Here is a 24,382-nt window from a genome sequence, read left to right on the forward strand (position 1 = left end):
CACTGTCTGAGGACACGATGGACAGCACCCCGGCCTCTGGCCTCCCTGGTGCAGGTGGGGCGCAGTCCAGCGGAGGTGGCGACTGAAGCAGCCCACTGCCGGCCCCAGCCCCTCGATCGGCTCCGCCTACAGGTGGGGGGTTTGGACCTCATGGGGAAGGAGATGTGGGGAGCAGGCCAAAGAGGAGGGCCTTCCCTTCCCTGCTCACCCAGCAGGTGGCAGCCTTTGAGGGGGCATTCCAGGGGCTCAGGCCGCCAGCCTGGGGGCGCAGATCCTCGCCCCTCCTCAGCCAAAGCCAGTATGGGCTGGTGAGCCTCTCAAGGATTACCAAGCCTCCCCTCCATAGTGATACCAGTGGATGCCAGGCCTGCGGAACGCAAAGGCTTTACCGGGTAGCAAACGCTGCTGTCTCCAGCAGCAATTCCACCAGCCGGGGCCTCAGAGGTATGAGTACTGAAGCTCATCCCTCGTTAACCACCTTTTGGCTTCCGCCAGTCCCGAGGCTTCACAGGATATCAGCAAGACGGCAGTAAAGGATGCAATACTGGCTGTCACCTGTACCCCCTTTCCCAGGTAAGGGGCCCAGGGCATTTCCCTGTGAAGCAAGGGAGCTTCTGATATACGAAAAACACTTACAAAACAACAGTGTTGGTGGAGACAATGTATTCTACTTCCTTGGTCCAAGGGTTCATGAAACTGAACCACCGACTCCGCAGTGTGATGAAAGAACCATCTTTGATTTTAAACTTATAGCAATTAGTTGTAATCTTTTCTCTTGTCTGTAAAACTGAAAATACAAAGAGACTATGAACATCATTGTTTCCTCAGACAAATGCACTAAACTAACCAAATCCTAAGTGCGCTCAGGCTCCAAGGCCGTCCCTCTTTAATAAGCCACGGGAGCTGGCACTTCAGAGAACAGGCTGTTTCTGAGGGTCTGACTCTGAGCCTTCCAATTCGGTTGTGAACCTGCCACTGTTCTTCAGAGTGTATGAAATGAAGGCTCTGGGAATAACTGACTGCATTCTAGACATCTAACTGGAATCAGCTATGAAGTAAACACCACACAACGAGAAGGCACTGTCCAAAGGGCCCATGTTGTTTCCCCATCACAAAGCCTGAAGGCAGTACAGCATTTTTAGGACATTTGGATTCAGAGAGGTCACTCACCTACGGAAACCTCATTCTTTCATGTAACAAACATGTAATGAGCATCTTTCATGTGCCAGGCACTGGAGGTAAAAGAGGAGACAGGATGTGACTCCTGCCCTCAGGAGAGGCAGAGGAGATCAGTCTTGAGGGATGAATACAAGTCTGCCAAGGGGAGAGAGGGAAGAGCCCAGCACTGCCCGAGGAGTGGCAGGGCCTGGTAGGGCAGGGAATGGAGAGATGGTCAGTGTGGCTGGAGCACAGGCCTCTGCAGGCGGAGATGGGGGCAGGGGTAAAGCTGGGGAGGTGGGTCAGGGCCAGAAGGTGGAGGGTCTTTTGAATGCCTGTCAAGGGTGATTGGGCTTGAGTCTAAAGGCAGGAGGTTTTAAGCATGGATGTGACATTACCAGGCTCGATCTATCAGAGCATAAATGGGATAGTGATGGAAGATGGACTGCGGACAGAAGCGAGTGGGGAGGCCTGTTAGGAGTCCATCACAATTATCAGGTGGGTACAAGGGCTGAACCAGGGTCTTGGACAGTGGAGGTGGCAGAAAGGGGCCTCTTTGGAAATGCATGTCTGAGGTGAATGAACAGTTCTGATGGAGGAAAAAGTAAAGGAGGGAGTCGATGTTGGTTTCCATCTCAGGAGGCTACATATCAGGCCATGCCATTAATCAAGAGGGAAATGTAGGAGGCGATGCAGGGTTTTGCGGAGAAGAATTAGATCCGTTTGGGCCATACGAAACCTTTATAGGGTCCAGATAAATCCTCTGAACAAGAGATGCCTTCTGGAAATTGCCCTGGCCCAAGTACAGAAATCTGCTAGGCAGTGGGGTAGGGGGTTATCCGTAAGGGGCTAGATGGGGCTGGGCGAAGCAGTAGCCTCCTCTCCTCACAGATGTCTTGGCCTGAAGACTCCTGGGCTGGTTGACTCTCACGTCACAGAGGCAGATTTCTCTGTGAGGTTACGTGGACTAGCCTAGAAGCAGGGGGGGCACTTTAAACTTAAGACCTGTCGTACAACCCAGCTTACCTTGCCTATGACATTCTGCGAGATGTCCTATGTCATCTTGGTGAAAATATTCATAACATGAGGTGCCTAGAAGTTCTTGTGGTAAATATGCCAAAATAGCTGTTGCCCTAAAAGGGAATTTTTTTTAAAAAAAAGAAAAAGCCATTCAGACGATTAACAGCATCTGTGCACCGGCTGAATCCCGCTACAGCCAGTGAAAACAAGGTCAAAGCCGGGTGGGTTCAGAGGGCTTACTACATGGGTTTTGCTTTTTTCTCATGAAAACTGACTTTAATCAGGGCTATAAAAACAGAGGGAAAGAAAGCAAAGAATCCTTTCAAAGGGGCTGTTAGCACAAGATATCAAATTTTAGGAGGTTTAAAAATAGTAACTGTATAAGATAAAAATGTGGTAGAACTCTAAACTCCAGGGCAAAGCTTCTCCAATTTACCGGCTGCTTTTTACCAGGACGACCAAACACCAGAAGCTCCAGCAGCGGGGCCCACAAGGACCTTGAGAGGTGGCCGCCTCCTTTTCCAGTATTTAGTGACTATATCTAATAGCCAGAAAAATTACTACCCTGTGAATACTCTCAAGGAGGCAGCAGGGGACAGTGGAAATTTGGGGACATCTGGGTTCTTAGCCCAGGTCTACTGCCGATGGGTTGTGAATTCTGGAGAAGGCCAGGCTTCAGGCTGAGCCTCAGTTCAACCACCATAAAAAATGAGACTGGACTAGATCAGTGTTGTCCAGAAGAACTTTCTGAGAAGACAGAAATGTTCTACCTATGTGGGAATAGAATCTAAAAAAGAGTGGACATATGTGTATGTATAACTGACTCACTTTGCTGTACACCTGAAACTAACACAACATTGTAAGTCAACTATACTCCATAAAAATTAATTTAAAAAAAAGAAATGTTCTGCATGGATACCATTAGACACATGTGTCTGCTAAGTACTTGAAATGTAGCTAGTGAGCCTGAGGAATTGAACTTCTAATTTAATTTAAATTGATTAAATTAAAATTAAATTGCCATATGGGGTTACTATAGCAGATGACTGACTGTATCGACAGCTCAGGACTAGACAATCTTTTCCGAGTCCCACATGCCAGAATTTCAATCACAGTAATTAATGGTCCTGGAACCTTCCATGGATTCAGATAGCATACTATGCCTACTATTTCTCTTTCAGCCATGGACATCAAACCACCCCACTTCATTGTCTCTACATGCCAAAGAATGACATGGAGAAAAATCTCTGTATTTATGATGATAACCCACTGGGTCTCATTTTTCATCACATACACCCATCATTTCCTTCTCTCTATGCCTAAGAAAGACAGCCAATGGCCCAGTCTTCTCTGCTTTACTCAGGGTTGAAAACCCTCTACCATCATTGTTCAAGCGTAACGTGCAGACTCTTACCTCTGGTCTACGAAAACAAACTTCCCATCTATTGCATGCCGAGAGACATATTCCATAGATTTCACCCTGATTTCCCCGTTCGCCGGTTGTGGAACCATGTGAGAGTGCAGGCGTCCGATGGCGACAAGGCAGCTGAGATTGCACCCCTCGTTGTCTGGTTCGCTGTCTTCGTCCAGCCCCATCTTTGTGGGCGGCCAACTTTTCAGATAGCCTGTGCTGTGGATCGTGCAGAAGCTTTTTCGATCTGCTAGAAAGCAAAGTCCACGGTCAATGTCAGTGTGGCTTTGGGGCCTGGGGGCACAGGCAGCCTAGTCGGGGGATGTAGGTAGGGAATCAAAATATAAAAACCAAAGCCTTACTGTCCAGAAGTTAGCATCTAGTGAGAGAGAAGACAGAAAAAACAGGTATCATCCAGTGTCATATACGCTTTGTAGAGCTGGTTACAGCAAAAGGGCATCACATGCACCAAGGAAGCAGTAGCTAAATCTCCCTGGGGAGAAGAAGGCCGCCCCGAAGAACTATGAAGGAGGTGGATCAAGAAGGATGAGCACTGGGTAAGGGACCAGAATCTGTAAAGGTCTGAGAACATACAAAGGCACAGAGAGGTATCCTGTACAGGAAACAGCAAAGAACTCCGTGTGGCTGAAGGGAAAAGGGAGGCGTTGGGGGTAGAGTTGGAAGGGCAGGTTGGGAGCATATCGTCGGAGCCTTGGATTATTTGCTCACAAATGTGTTAACCTTTTTCAGGTAGGAAATGGAGAGCTTCCGAAGGTGTTTAAGTGGGGAAACAGCAAAATCACATCGTGATTTGGATGTTCTAGGAGCAGAGTGTTGGGTGAACTGGAAGACATGCATGAGGTGCTGAGGACTGTACCATGGCAGTGCCGTGAAGATGAGGCAGGGCAGGACACAGGAGAAATTTCTGAGCTTGAACTGCTGGGATTTGGTATGAGTATCAAAATATTTGGTATGAAAAAAGAAAATAAAGATGAGTCCAACTTTTTCAGATTGAGTGGTTAGCTGGTATTATACAATTTATTGACTCAGGGCAGAGAATACAGAGTAAGTTTTAGAGGAGGGGGAGAAAAGATTTCAATTTGGGACACATTAAGTATGGAGCACCTGTGGATTCCAACAGTAACACATCCTTATGGAACAGTTTACCAAGCATCAGGTCTGTGCTAGTTACTGGGAAACAGTGGAAAACAAATCAGACCTGCCTTTGTGGAATTCACAGTCTAATGGGGGAGAGAGATTTTAAACAAATAACTACATAACTGCAACTGTAAGGAAGTGTCAGAAAGAAACCCTACAGGGTGCTACAAGCAGACACAAGGCAGCCCGAGGGAGGGAGTGAGCGACAGACACTGAGGTCCACTCTAAAGGACGAGCTCGAGTGAGTCAGGGAGGGGAGCTGGTGGCGAGAGAGGGGCATTCCCGTCAGAGGTGACAGAGCATACGGAGACTTTGGGTAGAAAGGGTTTGGAGGCATCAAAAGGAGGTCAGCAAGTCTCAAACGTATGGAGTAGTGTCAGGGGCGGGGGTTTGCAAAGTCACATGAAGGATTTTAAACTTTTCTTCAAGAGCAGCGGGAACCACTGACGGGTTTAAAACAGGGGGCTGATACGAAGATTTGCTTTTATTCTTCTTCTATTTTTTGGCCACGCCACGTGGCATGCGGGAGTTCCCCAACTAGGGATCGAACCTGCACCCCCTGCAATGGAAGCGTGGCGTCTTAACCACTGGACAGCCAGAGAAGTCCCAAGATTTGCTTTTAGAAAGGTCACTCTGGCCACGTGAGGGGCTGGAAAGCGTGAGGAGCCTGCTTCACCAGGCCTGTGAGATCCAGGGTAGCCTCCATCTAGCGATAGTAACAGTAAACATGGAGGTGGATAAACATACTTCAGATAACTTCTGCAGGGGCAATTCATGGCAGCAAGACATTATAACTGACTAGATCAGGAGGGAGGGAAAGGGGGTGAGGGTGCCCCCCAGGCTTCTAGCACGCACAGCTAGATGGACAGTAGTGCCATTTACCTTCGAGGGGAAGCTCAGGTGGTTACTTCTACATATATCACGTTTGAGATGCCCTTGAGATGTCCAAGCAGGTAGATTAAATAAGCAGTTAATTTACAAATCTGGAGTTCAAAAGAGAAGTGCAGGCTAGACATATGAACTTGGAAGTTAGTGGCATATAAATGTCATTGAAAGCTAAGGGGGCGGATGACATTACCTATGGATGCGTATATATCTACTCTTAAGAGAAGAAGGCTGGGGACAGAAGAGGAGGAAGCAACAAGAGGAACCCGGAAGAAAGCCCGGAGTGGGAGAGGACAGGAAGAAAAACACTTCACAATGGAAGAAAAATGAGAAGTGTCCACTGCACTTAGCCACCTGCAGGCACTGGTGAACTTAGAATAATTCTGGTGGGCTCGTGGGTGCTGGGGAGGGAGGGGGCTGTGACTTAGAGAGTATTCTTTCCCAACCACAGGAAAACAAACAGGACTTAAACAGAGGGAGCCTTCCCACAAACCTGTGTCATCGTGACACCATCAGGGCCTTCCAGCTCCCCCCCCCGCTCCCCAACTGCCCCCATTGAAGGGGGGCTAGTGAGGTCCTGGCTGCAATCCTGGGACCCGCTGCTCTGAGCCCACCCCCTGCTGAGCGCTCCACCTGTGATAGGATTTAAAGAACTGTTAAGTGGTTACCTTTTTTCTTTGAGCAGGTGGAGGGGAAATCCTTGTCTTCAACCTTTACGGAAGGCCTGTTACACTTCATCCTACAGAAGAAAGAACGCCGTGCTCCAGAACATAATCGAGATGGCCCAGGGGTTATATCTGTTTTAACTGGAAGTCCAGCTGCAAATCAATACACAAAATGTGATAAACTGAGGGTAGTGTTGTCTGTCAGGAGGGGGAGTGTGCCCTTGAAGAAAGTCTTTTCTTTCCTGCCTCGCTGTTCTGTAACAATGACGTGACAATAACCCCTCTCCTCAGTCTAGGCCTTAACAGGTGCTGTATGGACAGGGGCACTGTCAGCCCGGAATGCTTACAGGTCACAAAGAACACGGCGACTGAAGACTGGACTAGGTGCTCCAGGGAATAAAGAAATACACACAGGGTTCCTGTCCAGCAGGAGTGGACGGCTGAGAAGGGGAGATGGAAGTTCACCAGGAAAAGACTAATGAGAGCACAACGTGACGTATGAGTGATCAGTGCCAAGTAAATGGCAGAAACAATCGGTGTTTCCCAGAGGCAGAAGCAGGTGGGCTGGGACTTGGAGGATGGGCAAGACCTGGATACTGGAATGGAAAGGAGGCAGCAGGACTGCCTTCAGTTCTCAACCCTGGCTGGATGCCAGAACCGCTGGATGCTTCATCAACCTGCAGGTTCTGGGACCCCATTCTAGACCTGTGCTTCCCAGTGTGGTGGCCACTAGCTACAACACAGCTATTGAGAAGCTGAAATTGGAGGTGTGCTGTACGTGTGAATAAAAATAGGATTCCAAAGACTTAGCACCAAAAAAAAATGTAAAAGACCTCATTTTGGATTTAGTGTTAAATAAAATACAGTATTAAAGATAATTCCACATTTATTTTCACTTTTTTAAACGTAGCTACCAGAAAATTTTAAATCATATAAATTTCACATATAAACTGGCTCATATCTGTGGTCTGAATTATGGTTCCGGACCAACTGAATTAGAGTCTCTGGAGAAAAAGCATGACTGTGATCCTGATAGAAACATGGGCTACTTGTCGGTGCAGAAGCCGGGGCTGCAGATCACGTCTGGAGGGAACAAGCGCCCACTGCCCACCGCGGGAGCAGCCATCACAGGAATGGCTACTGCCGGGGGCTCCTCCTGGGTCTCCCTGCTCTCACCTACCTCCCGCACTGCTGCCTTAGTGATCCTCCCCCAATGCCAATCCGAGCCCGCCCCGCCTGGTTCACAGCCCTTCACTGTGTCCCCACAGATGAAAAGGTCTTCGTGGTCCAGCCCTCTCCCTCCCCTGCATGTTCTGTTCCAGCGGCACCGGCAGCCCACAGCACCCCACGTCTGCACCAGTCCACAAATCATTTCCTCTGCTCCTTTCCTCCCTTCATCATTTGGCAAACATTAATTCATCTTTTCAAACCCACCTGGAGCTGTCACCTGCTCCGTGATGCCTGTACCCACGCCCACATGAGAATTAATCATCGTTCTCTATGCCTGGTACTACATCTATGGCTGCACCTATTATGAATGGCACTGTCTCCTTGTCTCCCTGACTACATGGTAAGAGCTTTAGAGGCAAGGACCAAACAGCGTTCATCTTTCTCTTCTGAGGTCACTAAAAAAATTGCAGGACCATACTATAAAGGGCAACAGGTACCAGGGACTGCATTGTACTTACAGGAAGAAGAGGAGTGCCTTAGTGAAAAGGATGATTTAAAGGAGATTCCTCTGGTGGTTATTTCCTTCCAGAGATTACAATGGAGAGCTTGGAAGCAAGAAACTAGTTAGGCTATGATGGCACTGGGCCAAGGTGAATATACCACGTTGTGCTTACTCTGTGCTGGAAACTATGTACTCCGTTATTAGCATATTAAATCCTCACAACTTGATGAAATAGGTAACATTTTGCAGATAAGGAAGCGGAGGCACAGAGAGGTTAAGTAACTTGCTCAAGGTCACACAGCTAGTAAATGGTGGAGCCAAGATGCGAGCCCTGCATTTGACTCAGAGTCCAGTGCTCTTAACTGCTGGAGTGCACAGCACCCCCATGGGGCTGAAGGAGAAGAGAGCTTCTGTGGCCTCACACAGGAGGCAGGGAGCGGGTGCAGGAGCAGGAAGCTGGGGGAGAACGTGAGTGGTGGCTCCACTGCTGCAAGAAGGAAGCAGGGAGGCGGGCGGAAGGGCGGGGCAGGGCATCTAATGAAGAACCACTTTGGTCAAAGAAGCGTCATATTTACACTTGAAGTTTTCTTACTTTCATCTTATGAGGCTGCATGAGTGCAACTCAGATAAATAGAGGTGATTTTTTTCAGGGGGAACAAATCAAACTGATGTGAACCCTTTTAACGCAGGAACATAACAACTTGGAATTTCTAGATTCTGAAAAAAAAATGACTAAAAATCAGAAAGAATCAAATGAAAGTAGCTGTTTTTCCTCTCACGAGTTTAGACATTGAATTTTTTTCTTCTTTATGTAAAACAAAAGAGAAACAAACACAAAGTAACATAAACAATCCCACTGAGCCAAAGACAGCACCTGGGACCCAGATAAAGGGCAGAGAGGTAGGAACCCAGAGGCTGAGGTCCGCACACACTGCTCAGCCCGGCGCTCAGCCGTCTGGGCAGGCAGCTGAGGAAGCAGCGGCGGATCCCAAACTCACTTTTTGCATCTATGAGCCGCTCCCGGGGTGCAGTGTCAGAGGAGGAGAGCTGCTCCTTGACTTTGGCGATATCTTTAGGATGCAGGTAGTCAAATAAACTCTGACCAATCAGATCATTCTGTGGGAATGTATCATCAGAAAGGACAAGTCAACGGCACGTGGAACATACATTAACCACCAAGGGCTTGGCCTTTACTCTGCATTTTTAAGCACGAGAATTTCAAATATTTCATGTGTTAACATGTACACACGTCCAGTCACTTTGCCTAGATATAGACACAATGAATGAGGCACTGGGAGTGTGGTTTTGATAAGACACGAAGGCAAAAGGGCTCAACCACATACATAAATAGTTCATGCGCCTCTAAGGCAAAAGTCTTTCAGTATGTATTCCTTTTCATTTATTTCTGAGGCCCACAGATTCCCTTCTAAGACCTCAGAGGGAGGAAGGTAGGGCGTGGGCTCTGACTCTAGCTCCATTAAACCTCTGTTCTTAAACAAGTTGTGTCATCCTATTTGCCTCACTAGCCTAATTGTTAGCAGAGATAAAAATAACTTCTTCCATAGCTTCGCTCTAAGACTAAAAAGAGCAAAACACCTTGGAAACACTAAATTTACATTAATTCTAATTTATATAAATGTTATTTTGATTCTGCAATTCTTCTGCTTTACTAAGTTTCCATGCAAATACCAGCATGTGAATGAGTGAATGAATGAAAAAAACGAGTAAAAACTCTAGGGACAAAATAGGTGAAAAGCTCTGGTCTAGAAGCATTTATAAATGGTTATCTTATATGATCCTACAAACGGTCATAGATTGTATGGATTATTACAATCATTTTTTGGAGGACGCTGAGGTTCAACAGAGCTAATAAGTGACATATCACTGTTAACACAGTATGGGTGGATTCCCATTTTTCTTATTCCCTGGTATTGTATTGTCTGCCTACCTGTCTTCCTTGTCAGACAGCCCCTTGCCCCCCTACCCCTACACTGTGGCCTATTTATCTTGCAACAGTGAGAAAGCTACAATGCTGATAAGGTCGAACTTCCCAGTGGGGGAAGCACATTAAAGGAAGTTTTCTAAGTTTATATTCATTTCTGTGTAAAGAATCTTCTGGAAGAAGGATGGGGTGGGGGAATATATAAGCACTTCACATGTCACTTGTCCACCATAATTATTCTGAGAAGTGGGGTGACCTTTTTGGCTGCTGTGAGGCTGCCCAGCACCAGCAGCAGGAGCAGTACCTGGCTGTAGTTGAGGATCTTGAAGACAGACTCTGACACAAAGAGGATCTTCCCTCGGTCACATCCTACGACAAACAAAAATCCATCTGCTGCCTAATCAGGAGAGATGGATAATCAATTCATCACTTTAGGAAACATGACTTATAGTCACTCTGATAGCATCCAAAGCACAGGACTGCAGTCATTGACAGTTTCACAGGTATCCTGAGAACAGGATGTTCAGAACAAATGCCTTCCGAGAATAGTAAGATTCTCTCCAAGGCAGATACACACACATGTATTATCTAATGATTACAGGGGAAAGTGCCATTAGAGTAAGTTCTGTTTCAAAGCAGAACTCAGCTTAAGAATTTTCCTTTGATTGCATGAAGGTCCAGAGAAATACATTTCATTGCTCTAAGTATAACAATGCTGTAATATCATAGAATCTGAGAGCGGAAGGAAACTTTAGGATCAGTACCCCCTGGTCCAATATCGCAGCCTCCATCTGTCCTCAACTCAAACACCTCCATTTCCAGGGAGCTCTCGGGAACAGTGGTTCTCAACATTTGAAGTGGGGTTTGCTTTTAGTTTTTTATGCTGATGGTCTGGAACGGGGCTAGATCACTGGTATGATTATTACCCCCTCCCCGTCCCACCCTTACCCCCACCCCGTCCCACCCTTACCCCCACCCCGTCCCACCCTTACCCCCACCCCAAAGTGATTCTAACGTACACAGGCTCGAGAAGTACTGCTCTCAAGTATTATCGCTTGACCCAGGGCTAGGCTGTTTGTATCCTAAATTATACAAAAAAAGAAAAGCAAAAATTTCCCCTGAATTTCTTTTCACCTCTTCTTCACTTTAAATACAGGTAAAAATCCAAAGGGCCAGTAAAGATAGGTGTGGAGACAGGACAGTATTTGCTGGATAAACTGAAGCAGGTAAACACCAAAGCTACGGTACCTGAGAGCTTAGGATGTTTTGTGCATGTGTGACTGAATCCTATCCACGACTTTCCAGGCGGGCAACTACTCAACTCCTGTTGGGGCCTTCCCGGTGCCAGGGAGGGTGCTCCGTTCTCTACCATGCACTTGCTCTACATTCAGCTACCACGGTCTAAATCACAGTGCGTCATTATCTTGCGTTATTTGCTGGGCCGCAGCCTGTCCTTTGGAAGAATCTAGAGAACGCTTTTCCACAAAAGGGCCTTCGGGATGCAGTTTAATTCAAAGAACTAGGAAATGAATTCATGTGCCAGAAGGTAACAGAATGGTACATGCACTTGTGCTGGGATAAAAGAAGTGAGTAAAAGGGGAACAGATTCACTATTGCTGTGAGAGGGCTTGGCAGGCTGTCCTGCCAGAAGGAAGCTGGGGATGATCCTTTCCTAAGTTAGGTCTCTGAGCTGGCCCAGGGGCAAGGGATGACGGTGAGGGGGAAGCAACTTCCCAAGCACCATCTGCTGGAAGCCTCATTCTGTCAAAAGAGAGAGTATTAATAACTTCCTCACTTGCCTTGCTGACAATCTTATATCTAACGAGAGAAGAGAGTATTTTGAGGCTTTTCATTAATGAAGCGATGTGGCACAAAAGATGCCTGGGAAGAAGGTGCTCGTGACATCCTGGAAAAAATGCTGGGCAGAGTCAGGCCCAAACTGGTGACACGAGTGCAGTGGATTTGAACACATGCAGGGGAGGGAGAGGAGGTTCCAGAGGCTGGTGAACACGGTTAGCACAGGGGAGGCACAAAACATTCCGACACTGCTTCACTCGGGCAGATAAACACCGGCAGGTGAAGAAGCTGGGGCTGAGGGGACAGCCAGAGGGCAGAGGAGTGAGACACGAGCACCACGGGGCCAGGAAGACCAGGGCAGGCTCGCCCTCAGGGAGGACGGTGTTAAGTTAATGAGTGACACGGAGCCCAAGCAGCCGCCACGTTTTCAAAACTCGGGACATACAGGATTCAGACACTCTAAACTGACCAGGTTCACTGCTCCTTGACACGCCGGTTATTAAAGATATTTTGAAAGCACTTAGTAAAGAATGCCATTAGTCAGATTTGCACTGGTAAGGAAAACTGGAAGTCCAGTTCCTGCTGCCAAACTGTTCAAACATCATCTGAGTGGACCCTGCCATCTGTTGAAGCAAATTCCCAAGAACTGGGCCCCTGGAAGCGGCAAGGAATCAGACAGTACTTCACAGCCACTGAGATGGGCCAGAGATGTGAGAAAAGTTCCATCAGGGAAGACAAGTCACCACTGACGTTGTCTGAGAGAGAAGAGCAGAAAAGGCAAGCCCAAGATAAAGTATTTAGCTTGGATAGCATTAAAACTCTTATTCCAGACCTTGATAAGTGTGGGCATCTAATAGGAAATCATTCAGGAAAGCAGCAACAAGACAATTATTAAGCACTTGTCATCACAAAAAGAGCTGGTTTTATACATATACATACATATATATTTTTTTCTTTAAAAACACCAAATTTGGACTTCCCTCGTGGTGCAGTGGTCGAGAATCTGCCAATGCAGGGGACACGGGTTCGAGCCCTGGTCTGGGAAGATCCCACATGCCGCGGAGCAACTAGGCCCGTGCGCCACAACTACCGAGCCTGCGCTCTAGAGCCCGTGAGCCACAGCTGCTGAGCCCATGTACCAAACTGCTAAAGCTCCCGTGCCTAGAGCCAACGTTCCACAACAAGAGAAGCCACCACAATGAGAAGCCCGCACACCACAACGAAGAGTAGCCCCCGCTCGCCGCAACTAGAGAAAGCTCACGCCCAGCAACGAAGACCCAACACAGTCAAAAAAATAAAATAAAATTTTAAAAAGTACCAAATTATCAGTATGGCAATTAGGACCAGCTACATAATCTGTAGGGCCCAGTACAAAATGAAAATGTAGGGACCCTTGTTCTCAAATACAATTTTCAAGATGGCGACAGCAGAGCATTAAACCAAGTGCCAGGCCCTGTGTGACTGCATAGGTTGCATGCCCGTGAGGCCAGCCCTGCTGGTCTCTCTGGAGATGCTGCAGGTATAGTTTACATCTTAACTCCAGCAAGTCCTCCCTGAGAACAAGGACATCTTTATGAAAAGGATGGAGAGGTGAGGGCAGAGTTGGGTCTTCCAAGCATGCCTTGAGAGGTAACCAAATGACCATCGCCAACTTCCTGAGAAGCCTTGGTCCCACCCTACAGTGTTTATCAGTGATTGGATGTTTGTAGGACAGGGCCATGCATAACCAGTAAGTACTAAAGTGTTTGCTCAATTAGCTAATGAATGAAAATGGAAGACAGAAGACATACCTATCCAAGCTTCAACTCACATGAAGCTCTGAAGGATCGCTAATGATAAGCTGGAATATGGGACTATCCAATAAATAGATATTTATTGGATGGATAAAAGAGAAGTTCAAAAAAACTGCACCTACGCACGATGGAAAAAACCTGGCCTAACAATAATTCACGTACAAGAGAGCCGGGGAGGGCCACTATTACAGCTACCCCGGATGTGGCACTAATAAGATGGCTTCTACTGCAAGGGAGGCTACCAGGCCATCCAACCCCAGGCCAATCAGGCCACAGCTAGAGTTCCTTACTGGGTTGTGGCAGCCACTCCTGGAGGGAAATCTAGCAGACGGATGCGGTTCTGTAAAATATGTGTGGCAACCGCTGCTCCCGACCCCCTTCTCTCCTGCCTGCGTCTACGATACTTGTTCTGCAACATGCCTTGCAGCTATGGGGGACCAGGTGACATCTTCTGGATAAGCTGAAGTCCACTACTGTGCTTCCAGGAAGGTGCATCCTTTCTTGGTACAAAAGACGGCTGGCCTGGAGCCTCCCCTGCCCTTTTTCTGGCTGATCCGCTACTGAGAGCTGGCACAGGCCGTCTCACTCCAATGAGGCAACAAGCTACATGCTAGCTCAGCAGGGTTGTGTGAGAGGACAGAAAGAGCCTGGTTCCTGCTGACCTCACTGAACCTCTATACGAGCCCCTCACAGCCTACCCCAGGACTGGCTATGCTGGAGAAACAAAGCCCTGTTTATTCAACACGTCTTCTGTTCTTTGCAGTTAATACAGCATGTCACGAGGGGATGGATAGAGACTATTGGAACGAGCAGGCAGCCCAGGCTTACAGAGGGCCTGAAGCCGGGGTGAGCTGAAAATGGGTAGCGAAGATGCAAAAATGCAGCTGGACTATCCTCTGTGCTGGGGCTTTGCAAACTTCTGCTCAGAGAAGTGAGGTCAGCCCTGGCTGCGGCGAGATGGGGCAGGTATCCTTGCCTTAAGTTAGGCTTCTCTGTTTCTCTTTTCACAGTTTGCAAGAGGACACATTTCTGAATTTGGTGTCTCTCCCTTCAATTTCCAAGTGAATCTCGCTCTACCCAGAGCAGACCTGACTCAGCACAGAAGCCAGGTTCCCGCAGTGCCACCTCAGCTGCCTCTCTGCAGAGCCTGGCAGGAGAAAGTGAGCACTGCAGTCACGCAGGTGAAAGCATCGCCTCCTTCACTTATTTTCCTCCTCAGGCCATGGTGTCTTTGGAAGCTTGTTGTTTTGATGGAATTTTGGTATAAAGATTTAGGTGGCTGTTTTTGTGCTAGTGGTTAAGTGATGAGAGAAATTCTCAGTTGCTCTCTGTTTCAGTCCCTTTCTAAAACCTTCCTATTCAGGAAGGGGATTCTTCATTACCTCCTATTCTAATAAAATCTGCTCTTCTTATTTAAAGTCCCAGTAGCATAGACCTTCAATTTTTGCTTGAGCAAGGGTAGAAGAGGAGGGTCTCAGGGAAGAGACGTGAAGCCTGTTCAAACAGTAAGAACAAGGTGGAGGCCCCAAAAGAGGAAGTGAGCCTAAGCAAGTTCAGTGTTGAGACATCAAATTCCCACACGCTGGTACTTAACTCTGAAATTTGTAAAAATAAATGTTGTGTAAAACAATCCCATAATTGCAACATACCCTGAGAATAAGGTGTTTCAATTCATCATCTGATAGAAAGGTCGGTTTGTAGTTTGCTTCTGTGTATGGATTGGTGGCACCTTACAGGGGAAAAGAGAGAAAGCGTTGGAACACTGTATTTTCAGATGTCTCATTCCATTCGACTGCCTCAAACCTTCCAGATGCGGCCAGTCCTTACCACCTGGGATCTAAATTTTGTCTTCTTTTTCCTTAACAGAGACAGGGCTAGATCTGACTTTGGACAGGAGCCTCTAATGCCAAAGAGAATTCCACCGAAAAGCAAACACTGCTGCCCACAGGAGACTTAGCAAGCTTGCTTTTGTCACTATAGTGAAAATCAGGAGCTGACACAAGTTAAAAAACTGCTTCTAAGAGAGAAGGCAGCTCTAGAAGCAAACTGGTAGAGACTCCTGGGAGGTTCCCTCCTCCCAAGATCTATATTAAATGGGTTGTCTAGCGGTTGCTCAAATCTCCACTCTAAATGTTCTTGGGAAATCATCCAGACTGCCAGGCCCTGAGTAAACACCCTGTAGAAGGCATTTACTGAGAGCTCCTCTTCATCAGGGTTGAATTAAATGAGCTTGGCAACCCAGAGAAATGCATTTCTTCAGTAAGTGCAACTCGAGCTCCCAGGACTGGAAGGCACAAGACTTATGTTTAAAAGGCTGTCAATCTGGCATCTTTCAGGAGAATAACTTAGAGAAAAATGCCAGCAGGAAATGACTTGAAATCTGCAGAATGGTTAGTAAAAGAGTGAAGAAGTAAAATGAAACGATCCATAACAATTCCAAGTACCACCAGGAAGGAGGGAAACAGAACGCGTCCTGACTTTCATATCAACCAACAAGGCACATGTTACTGACCCACGTCCCTGCTTTTTAGGGTAGCTTGAGCTCTGCCACTCTTTTCCTTCCAATGTAATAGAAATTAGTTATGATTTAATCTCTATCTTCACTAATATGAATTTTAAAATGCCATTCTCCGGGCAAAGGACACAACATTTATATTTTTGAATAATGATCAAAAGTCAGACAAAACCAGCTACTTCTTATTTCCGGTGGCTTTGTAGAAATATAAAAGACGTAATTCTTTTACCACACAGGTCAGAGATCTGAGTGAGCGCCCACTTTCCAATTTCCTCAAATAGTCCAAGACTAGCTGTGGAAAATTCCAGGAACCACATTCACTAAAGTGACTGATGCAGTTCGGATTTCTCCCGTGGTGTGGATAAGTCACTTCCACGTCTCTGCCTCTGTTTTCTCACCCTCCCCGCACTCAGAAAAGAAGGAAAACACTGCTTCCCTCATAAAGAGTTGATCTGGTTTGGGAAAATTCCAGGAAGATGAAAATATCATCAGTGTTCATTCCTGACGATAAAACGCAGCAAGTCCCACCAACCAGTGACTCACTCTTCAAAAGGAACCATGATGAATTTTCCTCTTCAAAACTGAAACTGACTTTCCTGTGTCACTAAGGGCACCTACATTTCTGATGTATAGCATTGTATGGGTGGGGCCCAGGCACCACATATGCACAAGCTAGCACTTCAGCAGTGTCCTCTCTGACATGTATGTGCATATACACACGCACAGGACATAGCCTCCACCCTCTGGAGATGTAGGACAGCAAAACTGCATCTTGATACCCACAGAAGCTCAATAATCGTTTCATTTGGCATCAGGTCTATTGCTGAAAATGACAGGCATATTACTCAAAGCTACACATTTGCAAGTAATAAACATTTGTCCCTAAGGAGACTCGGGAACATTCTAGGAAAGGGTGGTAACATTTGTGAGCAAGGGCATAAAGGACAATAAAGCCGGGATCTCACCTCGTAATGTTTTCATGTGCTGAACCGCCATCCTCAGCACAGTAAGTTTGTCTAATTTCCTGGACATCGCATTGCACGTTGGTACCAAAGAAGCCAGTTCATCAATAAAACTGTTCATTTTATCCCGACGCCTCTTTTCAATCTGGCTGTGAGCTTCCCTGAACAACAATATGAAAAATGATTTCTGTAAAATGTAACAGGGCATCAAGGAAACGATGAAAATAAATCGTAGCTGTTTTCAATATTCATCTGTCAAGGCAAATTTAGAATCTGCAGAACGTTTCAAACTAGGCCTTCCTACTGAGGTCACCCAAAAAAGTGGGCTCACTGCCAGGTCAGTATTAGGTTTTTTTTATGCTCACCCCATCCTTAGAATTGAGAAATATTACAAAAACTGTCTTTTCAGAGTAAACTGAGCTGTTAATTTCTCCTCATTTCTTTTCCTCTGAGCCCCGATAAAGTTGGATTTTAAGACGGGGGTGAAGGAAAGAAGTGAGGTGGAGAATTCAAAGGGCAAAGCATCTGGAACAAACATCTGTGAGGGCGCCATGCTGAGCTGTCTCTGAGGTTTGTGGGGAGGCTGCTGTGTGGCCTGTCGGAGGCCGACTGATTGAGACACCAGGTAACTAACGCCACCGTCCTTGGATCGGCCGTGACCCCACCTAGACACAGCACTTGCTACATCTGTCCCCAAGAGTTTCCACTGAGGAATGTCACACGCCTTCCTCCCTGGAATTGCTGCCTGCCGAGTCAGCGTGACACTTCCATGGGCACACACTCCCTCCCTGACTGGTTTGCACCTGTCATTCGTGACTGTCCCCCTCAAGAGGTGTGTCAACAGTGGAAACGTAGTTTGCTGCCACTGCCATAGCAACAGAACCATGGGATCTCTCGCCAAAGCTGATCCATGAGGGAAAAGCCAGAAGTGTCGGGTCAAATTCTGCAGCCCCTGGTTCTGTGTCACGATACAGACTCAAATGGCCCTGGGGCTACTGGCAGGAGAGCTCAGGATCTGCATGGAAAGGAGTCGCAGGCATGGTTGGAAGCAGGAAAGACGGAGTTAGAGAATCTCCTTGAGGGAGCAGGGCACCCCCAGGTCTAGCCTTCAAGTGCACCTTGCAGAGCAATAAGGGCACTTTCAGAGGCTTGGGACAGCCCAGGGAACCGAGTCACTGAGCCAGGTCTTCCTGAAGGGCCCTGAGTCAGGAAGGAGTAACCTGCTGAAGACGGAGAAAACCTTTAGCCTTGATTTATCTTCTGCTCCCTCCAAAGCCCCCTTCCGGTTAACTGTGCTTAGACAGCAAAGAGTGAAGGCAGCTCAGCCTGGAGGGATGGAGGGAGGGGCAGAAGGCCACATCAAGCCTGGGCCCCCCATGCCCTTCCTCCTTCCCTAAGGACGTGACAGTGTTGAAGACCGTCTGACAGACAAGGACCAGATATGCAGAGCCTCCCTGGCTACACACCAAGCAACCAAACCAGGACAGTTTATAGACAGAATGAGGGTCCAAGCTCACCTTGCATTTTTGATCCTTCCTTGGTGCTCTGTGTATTCTAACCTGGAAAAAAAAAAAAGAAGAAACACAATGTCCTGGAGATTGACAACAGAGTTACACATCTGTTTTCTTCCCTGCCTTATCCCTGTCACCTCTACCTGACACACAAGAGCTTTGGTTGTTGGCCACACTGGGGGTGGGGGGAGGGAGACAAGTTCAAGCCCATAGGCTCAAGGCCTCCTTGCTTATCCCTAATCAAGGACATGGATGGAACCTGCACCAAGTAATAGAATGTTTAATTATGCAAAGAAAATGGCTCTAAGGATGCTGAAGTTCAAATGACTAGATTCATGGTACCTTCCATGAGGGTCATCTTTGTCTGTGTCCATGCTTTCTCTGAGAAAACAAAAGAGAATGTGACTGTTAAGACATACAAAAATAGCTTCTTATCATAATACAGAAGGCCCTCATTTATCCAGAAACCAAGCAATTAGAAAGCTCAAATAGTCATAGTATTGACTCTTGATGTATAAAAGTAAAACAAACAAACTTGAACCTACTATAAAACCCAGACCAAACAAAAGTTATATACACCATCTCAATAGAGTTCGCGTGTTAATATATTTTTACCGTATTGATTGTTTGCGAAAATTGGGAATACATACAGCATTTATGGAAACTCTTAGGTAACCAGAGTATCCGAGTAACTGTAACACCTCATTCCCCCCCATCATTCTGGATAAATGGGATTCATTCATTTGCAAAACACATCAAGCATCAAATATACTATATATTTGGTGATGGTGGGTTAGGTGAGGAGGGGAAATCAAAGTACCCACGAAGGAGTACTGAGCAGAGCCCCAGGCCAGCTCTTCAAAGGCACTGCTACCCAACGCTCTGGTTCTCAGCTTGGCGGGAAACCCCAAGCCCTGAGGAACTGGGACAGAGGTTGGCATGGGGTTGGGGGGCCACAGAGATTCCTGGGGCCACAGCAGGGATCTGCCTTCCTTGCATGGACTCCAGAATCCAGTTTTCACATCACCTTGTGGTTCAGGAGAAAACAGATTGAAATCCTCAGAGGAGGGAGTTCTAAGTTCCCTGGGTCAGCTCACACCCTTCTCCAACCCCTAAATCGCTCAGGAGGGCACTGGCCGACATCTGGGCCTCCTCCTTTCTCCTGTAAGAAAGGAGGGATTATGGCCTTCCAAACAATGTCATCTCAAGGGCAAAAACAACTTTCTCAGGAGCACTGAGGCACATCACGGGCATTCTAGAACAGTGGTTCCCAACCAAGAGCCCTCAATTTCCTCACAGGCAGAGACTTTCTCTAGCTAGTCCTGAAGTTCAGAAGAAAATCTACAGGCCACAGAGCAAAACGACAACTCTCTCTTCCCTTTTGTCTAGACTTGTATCCGCTCACTGAGGCAGATGACCATCTCAGGTGAAAAGCAGCTCTGCCCTACAGGTATGAGTTTAGTGCATTAAAATGATAAGATAAAGGATTATGGTCGCTTAATTAATAGGGTCTCCACGAATTACAGAAGACCTGCAAACTGGGGTCCATGCAGGAAACCTGAAAGTTCTGGATGGAGACAAGGTTGGGAACCACAGATCTAGATAGCAGAGGTCTTAGAACATGTCAAGGCCTCCATCAGCACTGGCCCAAGACAAAGGCTCCACAGAAAGCATCTAGTTTCCCTGTTGGGGAGTTACTGCCATGGAAGAACACCCTCTCGGTCCTCACACCCACTCTCCATCCCCTGGGCGTCCACTCTCTTAATCATCTGGGATCACTTACATATTACTCATAGCATCTCCTAGTGGGCATCTGACCTCCAGCCACTGTGCTCCCCAAATTCGACCTGTGAACTTCAGCAGAAAGGACATCTGCTGTAGGGGGATACCTCCTTGGAGATTTTCCCTCATTAAACAGAAGAAAACCTCTCAAATGGACATTTGGGCAAGACTCCACAGTTGCCTCTACAAAACAAAACGTGCCTTTGGATGTTCTATGCTGACTTATTCCCTAGATGTTTGTTCAGCTACAGAAGAGCTGACTATAAGTGTGAAAACTTACTTACTCAAAAGAAAAGCCATCTAGTCTAAAAAGAAAAGTACTATTTAATATAAGAGGAACACACTAATTTAAATAGTGTTTAAGGACAACGTCACTGTTCCTATACTGTTTCCAGAGATGACCTCTACTTATTCACTCCACAAACGTTAAGTAAGCCATTGATGTCCTCCTAGGGAGAGGCCTTCAAGCAAAGCTCTTTTTGAAACCACTGAGGTTACGTCCAGGGACTTGGCCATCTTGCTCAAAAGAGCAAAGGAAAAGGAAGAAAGGGGTAAAATGTGGATCCTGGTTTTAAGGCTATTCTTTTTCCCTCGATGTGGAACAATCTGGGGACAGGAGCAGGGAGTAAACACCTCAGCAGTACTGGAAGCTCCCTCCTGCTTGCAATCCAGGGGGAAGATAAAGGGCAAAATCAACTACTGTGTGGCCACCTGGAGTTGGATCTTTCATTCCCATCCCTTTTCACAGAGAGGATCCCTTCTTCCAGGAGGGACAGTAGAGGCCCTAGATGTTCATGCCTGTGAGCCGACACCAAGTTTAGCCAGAGGAAGACGAGCCCAAAGGCCTTACTGGTAGTCCGTGGAGCTGCCCTTGCGTTTCCGGTTGCAATCCATGCCACCGGTGCCCAGGGGGCTGGAGAGGAGGTCGGTGGCACCTGGGGACATGAAGTCGCTGATAGTTGAAGAAATGTCCATTCTCTGTTCGGCCATTGGAGTCTGGAATAGGTACAAGGAGGCACAGAGGCACGTTTATTTCTACGTGCTCTTCTAAGGTGGAGGACGACCAGGGTGGCTCTGTGGAGGGAAAGGGACTTGATTACAGCACCAACATCTCTCTCGCCCAGCCAACTGGAACAGGACCAGGTAGAACTGGAAGGGGCATCGTATTTACTCTAGGAGTTACTATAGGTAATTTAGGCTCACCCACTCGTTTTTCTTGTAGACACAAAGCTCAGAGAAACTGGGTGGCTTCTCCTAGATCCCCGTGCCAGGGCATGGAAGAACTAAACCAGAACCCAAGGCTCTAGAAGTTACAGCCCTGTGCTCCTCCCACGGAGGGGACCAAGTGTCCCAGATGTTCTGACAGTCCTAAATTAATCTTCTTCTAATCAAATCTAATCAATGAAATAAATATGATCTACTTGTTATCTTTGTATTTTTAAAAATTTATTATTTTATTTATTTTTGGCTGTGTTGGGTCTTCGTTGCTGTGCGCAGGCTTTTTCTAGTTGTGGTGAGCGGGGGCTACTCTTCGCTGTCGTGCGCGGGCTTCTGAACGCGGTGGCTTCTCTTGTTGCGGAACACGGGCTATAGGCGTGCGGGCTTCAGTAGTTGTGGCACGTGGGCTCAGTAGTTGTAGCGCACGGGCTTAGTTGCTCCGCGGCATGTGGGATCTTCCCAGACCAGGGCTCGAACCCGTGTCTCCTGCATTGGCAGGCGGATTCTTAACCACTGCGCCACCAGGGAAGCCCTATCTTTGTATTTTTATTACAATTTTTTATCAAAGTTGTAGGAAAGCAGAAAATATCCTTTCTCAGCCTGTAAGTCCCACTTGGGAGTCAGGAAAAAGTGGTCCCTCTCCATCACTGGCCCAGGCAAAGTCTGTCCTGTCCTCCCAAACTGTCCTTTTGTACTCAGGATTCCACTGCAAGGAAAACCTAGCATAATGAAGTGAAGACGCTGCAAACACTTGCAAAACATTTTGAGAATTCATATCTTAAAAGCGCAAAGTGAGTCGGCCCAAAGGAGAGGCTGGCAAGTACCTTGCAAGGGACTCCAACTGCAAACCCAGTTGAAGGTGGCCGTGCAGTGCCCGCTGTCGGGGTCCAGCTCCAAGTGACGTGACTGGGGCTGTCACTCCCACTCTCTGGGCCCGAGTTTCCTCATCTGCAAAGTGAGAGGCAAGGGTGAGCTCTTGTTTTCACTGTCACTATTGCGCCCACACATTAGAGACCTGAGCCCTCCTGGTTAGGCGTGTGCTGTGTTTTCAGTCTCACGACCATTGCTGGAGTGAACATCTTTGTGTGCGTAGCTCTGCACATTTGAGCTATTATCTCTAAAAGTCAGACTGACAGGTCTAAAGGGGACACACATTGTATGTTTTGGTAAATACTGAAACACTGTGCTCCAGAAAAGAACCAACAACTTACATCCCCAATAAGAGCTCTTGTCAATCTGAAAGAAAAAAACGAAACCTCACTGTTTTTACTTGTAATTTAAAATTATTACGGATGGTGTTCCTACGTTTATATGGGCATTTCTTGGTTTTCCTTTGTGCCCACTCATGTCCTATTTTCTTACCATATTGTCTTTAGGATCGATGGGCCTCCTAACTCATGCTCACCTGGGCACCTGAACTGGTGGGAGAAAAGCATGCAACGATCCTTGACTCTTCTGCTCCATTTATTCTCCCACTCTGCTACCATACTTGCTCTTTCCTCCTCAAACCTCCAACATCTCCCCAGTCCTCATGCTTAGCTGATACTTCACTAAGAGGCCAGCGACCACTTCTACCAGCTGTCTAGATGCTGCAGGCTAGGACCCCAGCCCCAAAGCATGCTGACGCCATCCTCTCTTACTAGTCCAGACCATCCGCCCCAATCCTGCATCATCCACCTCCCCCACTCTAAAGCATCACTCCCATTAGGATAAGAACACACTCAAACAACTCTCATCTTGGGGGGGAGAAAAACACAACTTATTTGAACTCCACTCCCTTCCAGTTACTGCCCCAATTCTTTGTTTCCAATTGCTTTCCTCTTCCCTCGCTATAACTCAACTCAAATCAGGCTTTTGTCCCCATCATCCCACTACAACAGCCCCTGTTGGGTTCACTAGTGACCTCCTCATTGCTAAATCCAACAGCAAGTTCTCCATTCCCTCCCTACTCGTCCCATCAGCACATCTAATAGAGTTGATCTCTCCCTCCTCCCTGTCTCTCAGCTTCATGGTTCTCCTACTTCAGTGGCCACTCCTCTTTGGTCTCTTCAGCTGGTTCCTCTCGTCTCCTCGCCTCTAGCTGTCCTCGGCCCTCCTCTGTCTATACTTACTCCCTAGGAGATTTGTCTAGTTTCACTGCTTCAAATACTATCCATGCTATGACAACTCCCATATTTACATCTCCAGCCCAGATCTCTCCCCAAATTCCAAACCTGTATAACCAACCATCACCCTGACATCTCCCTTTGAATATACAACAGAAACATGAAACATCCATAACCAATCCCTGGTTCTCCCCAAGCCAAGCCTCTTGGTCATGCCCAGGTCAGTAAGTGGTACTTCAATCCTGCTTGCTGCTCAGGCCCCAAACCTAGAAGTCACCCCTGACTCCTTTCTTTCCTTCACAACCTGCATCTAATCCATCAGCAAATCTTATCAGCTCAAGATTTAAAAAACATCCAAAATTCAACCACTTCTCCCCTTTTTCTTTCATATTTCTGCTCAGATGAAACTTCATCAGTGAAGCTTCCCTGAAGAGCCATATAATATGACCTCCCCACCAACTCTTCCTAACCACCCCAGGCCTGCTTAATTTTTTCCCATCGCCCGTATCAGCATTTGGCCTGCAATAATCTACTTAATTTACTGGCTGTCCTCTCCATTAGACTATAAGCATCAGAAAAGCAGGGACTTTGGTTTACTGCTTGCACCCTTAGTGCCTAGAACACTTTCTAGCACACAGTAAGCACTCAATAAATGCATGTTGAATGAATAAATTTGTATATGCTCATTATAGATGTCGTAAATACTTCCCCCCACTTTTGCCTTTTAACTTTGCTTATGGTATTTATATATGATACTAAAAGTGACATGTTTTAAAAACCCTGTCACC

The 24,382-nt window shown here is 47.0% G+C and overlaps 1 protein-coding gene across 12 annotated transcripts in view; it reads right to left on the minus strand.

Moving 5' to 3' along the window:
* BMAL1 (basic helix-loop-helix ARNT like 1) overlaps positions 1–24,382 on the minus strand; it is a 106,387-nt gene that overhangs the window by 12,552 nt on the left and 69,453 nt on the right. For 5 of the 12 annotated variants that reach the window (XM_022555710.3, XM_089915129.1, XM_022555707.3 and 2 more), the window contains 12 exons: positions 22,314–22,437; positions 21,122–21,345; positions 18,832–18,870; positions 18,496–18,537; positions 16,982–17,139; positions 15,151–15,230; positions 10,216–10,308; positions 8,968–9,085; positions 6,301–6,450; positions 3,593–3,839; positions 2,185–2,291; positions 637–787 (listed from right to left, as the gene is read on the minus strand). In XM_022555710.3, coding sequence (XP_022411418.1) covers positions 637–787; positions 2,185–2,291; positions 3,593–3,839; positions 6,301–6,450; positions 8,968–9,085; positions 10,216–10,308; positions 15,151–15,230; positions 16,982–17,139; positions 18,496–18,537; positions 18,832–18,870; positions 21,122–21,261 — 1,325 coding nt within the window. In that variant the 5' untranslated portion in view covers positions 21,262–21,345; positions 22,314–22,437. The other 7 variants (XM_089915128.1, XM_089915130.1, XM_089915127.1 and 4 more) reach the window with 6 other exon arrangements.

Source organism: Delphinapterus leucas, chromosome 7 (assembly GCF_059928025.1).
Source record: "Delphinapterus leucas isolate spDelLeu-1000000601 "Yukka" chromosome 7, BTC_Dleu_Yukka2, whole genome shotgun sequence".
Taxonomy (NCBI): domain Eukaryota; kingdom Metazoa; phylum Chordata; class Mammalia; order Artiodactyla; family Monodontidae; genus Delphinapterus; species Delphinapterus leucas.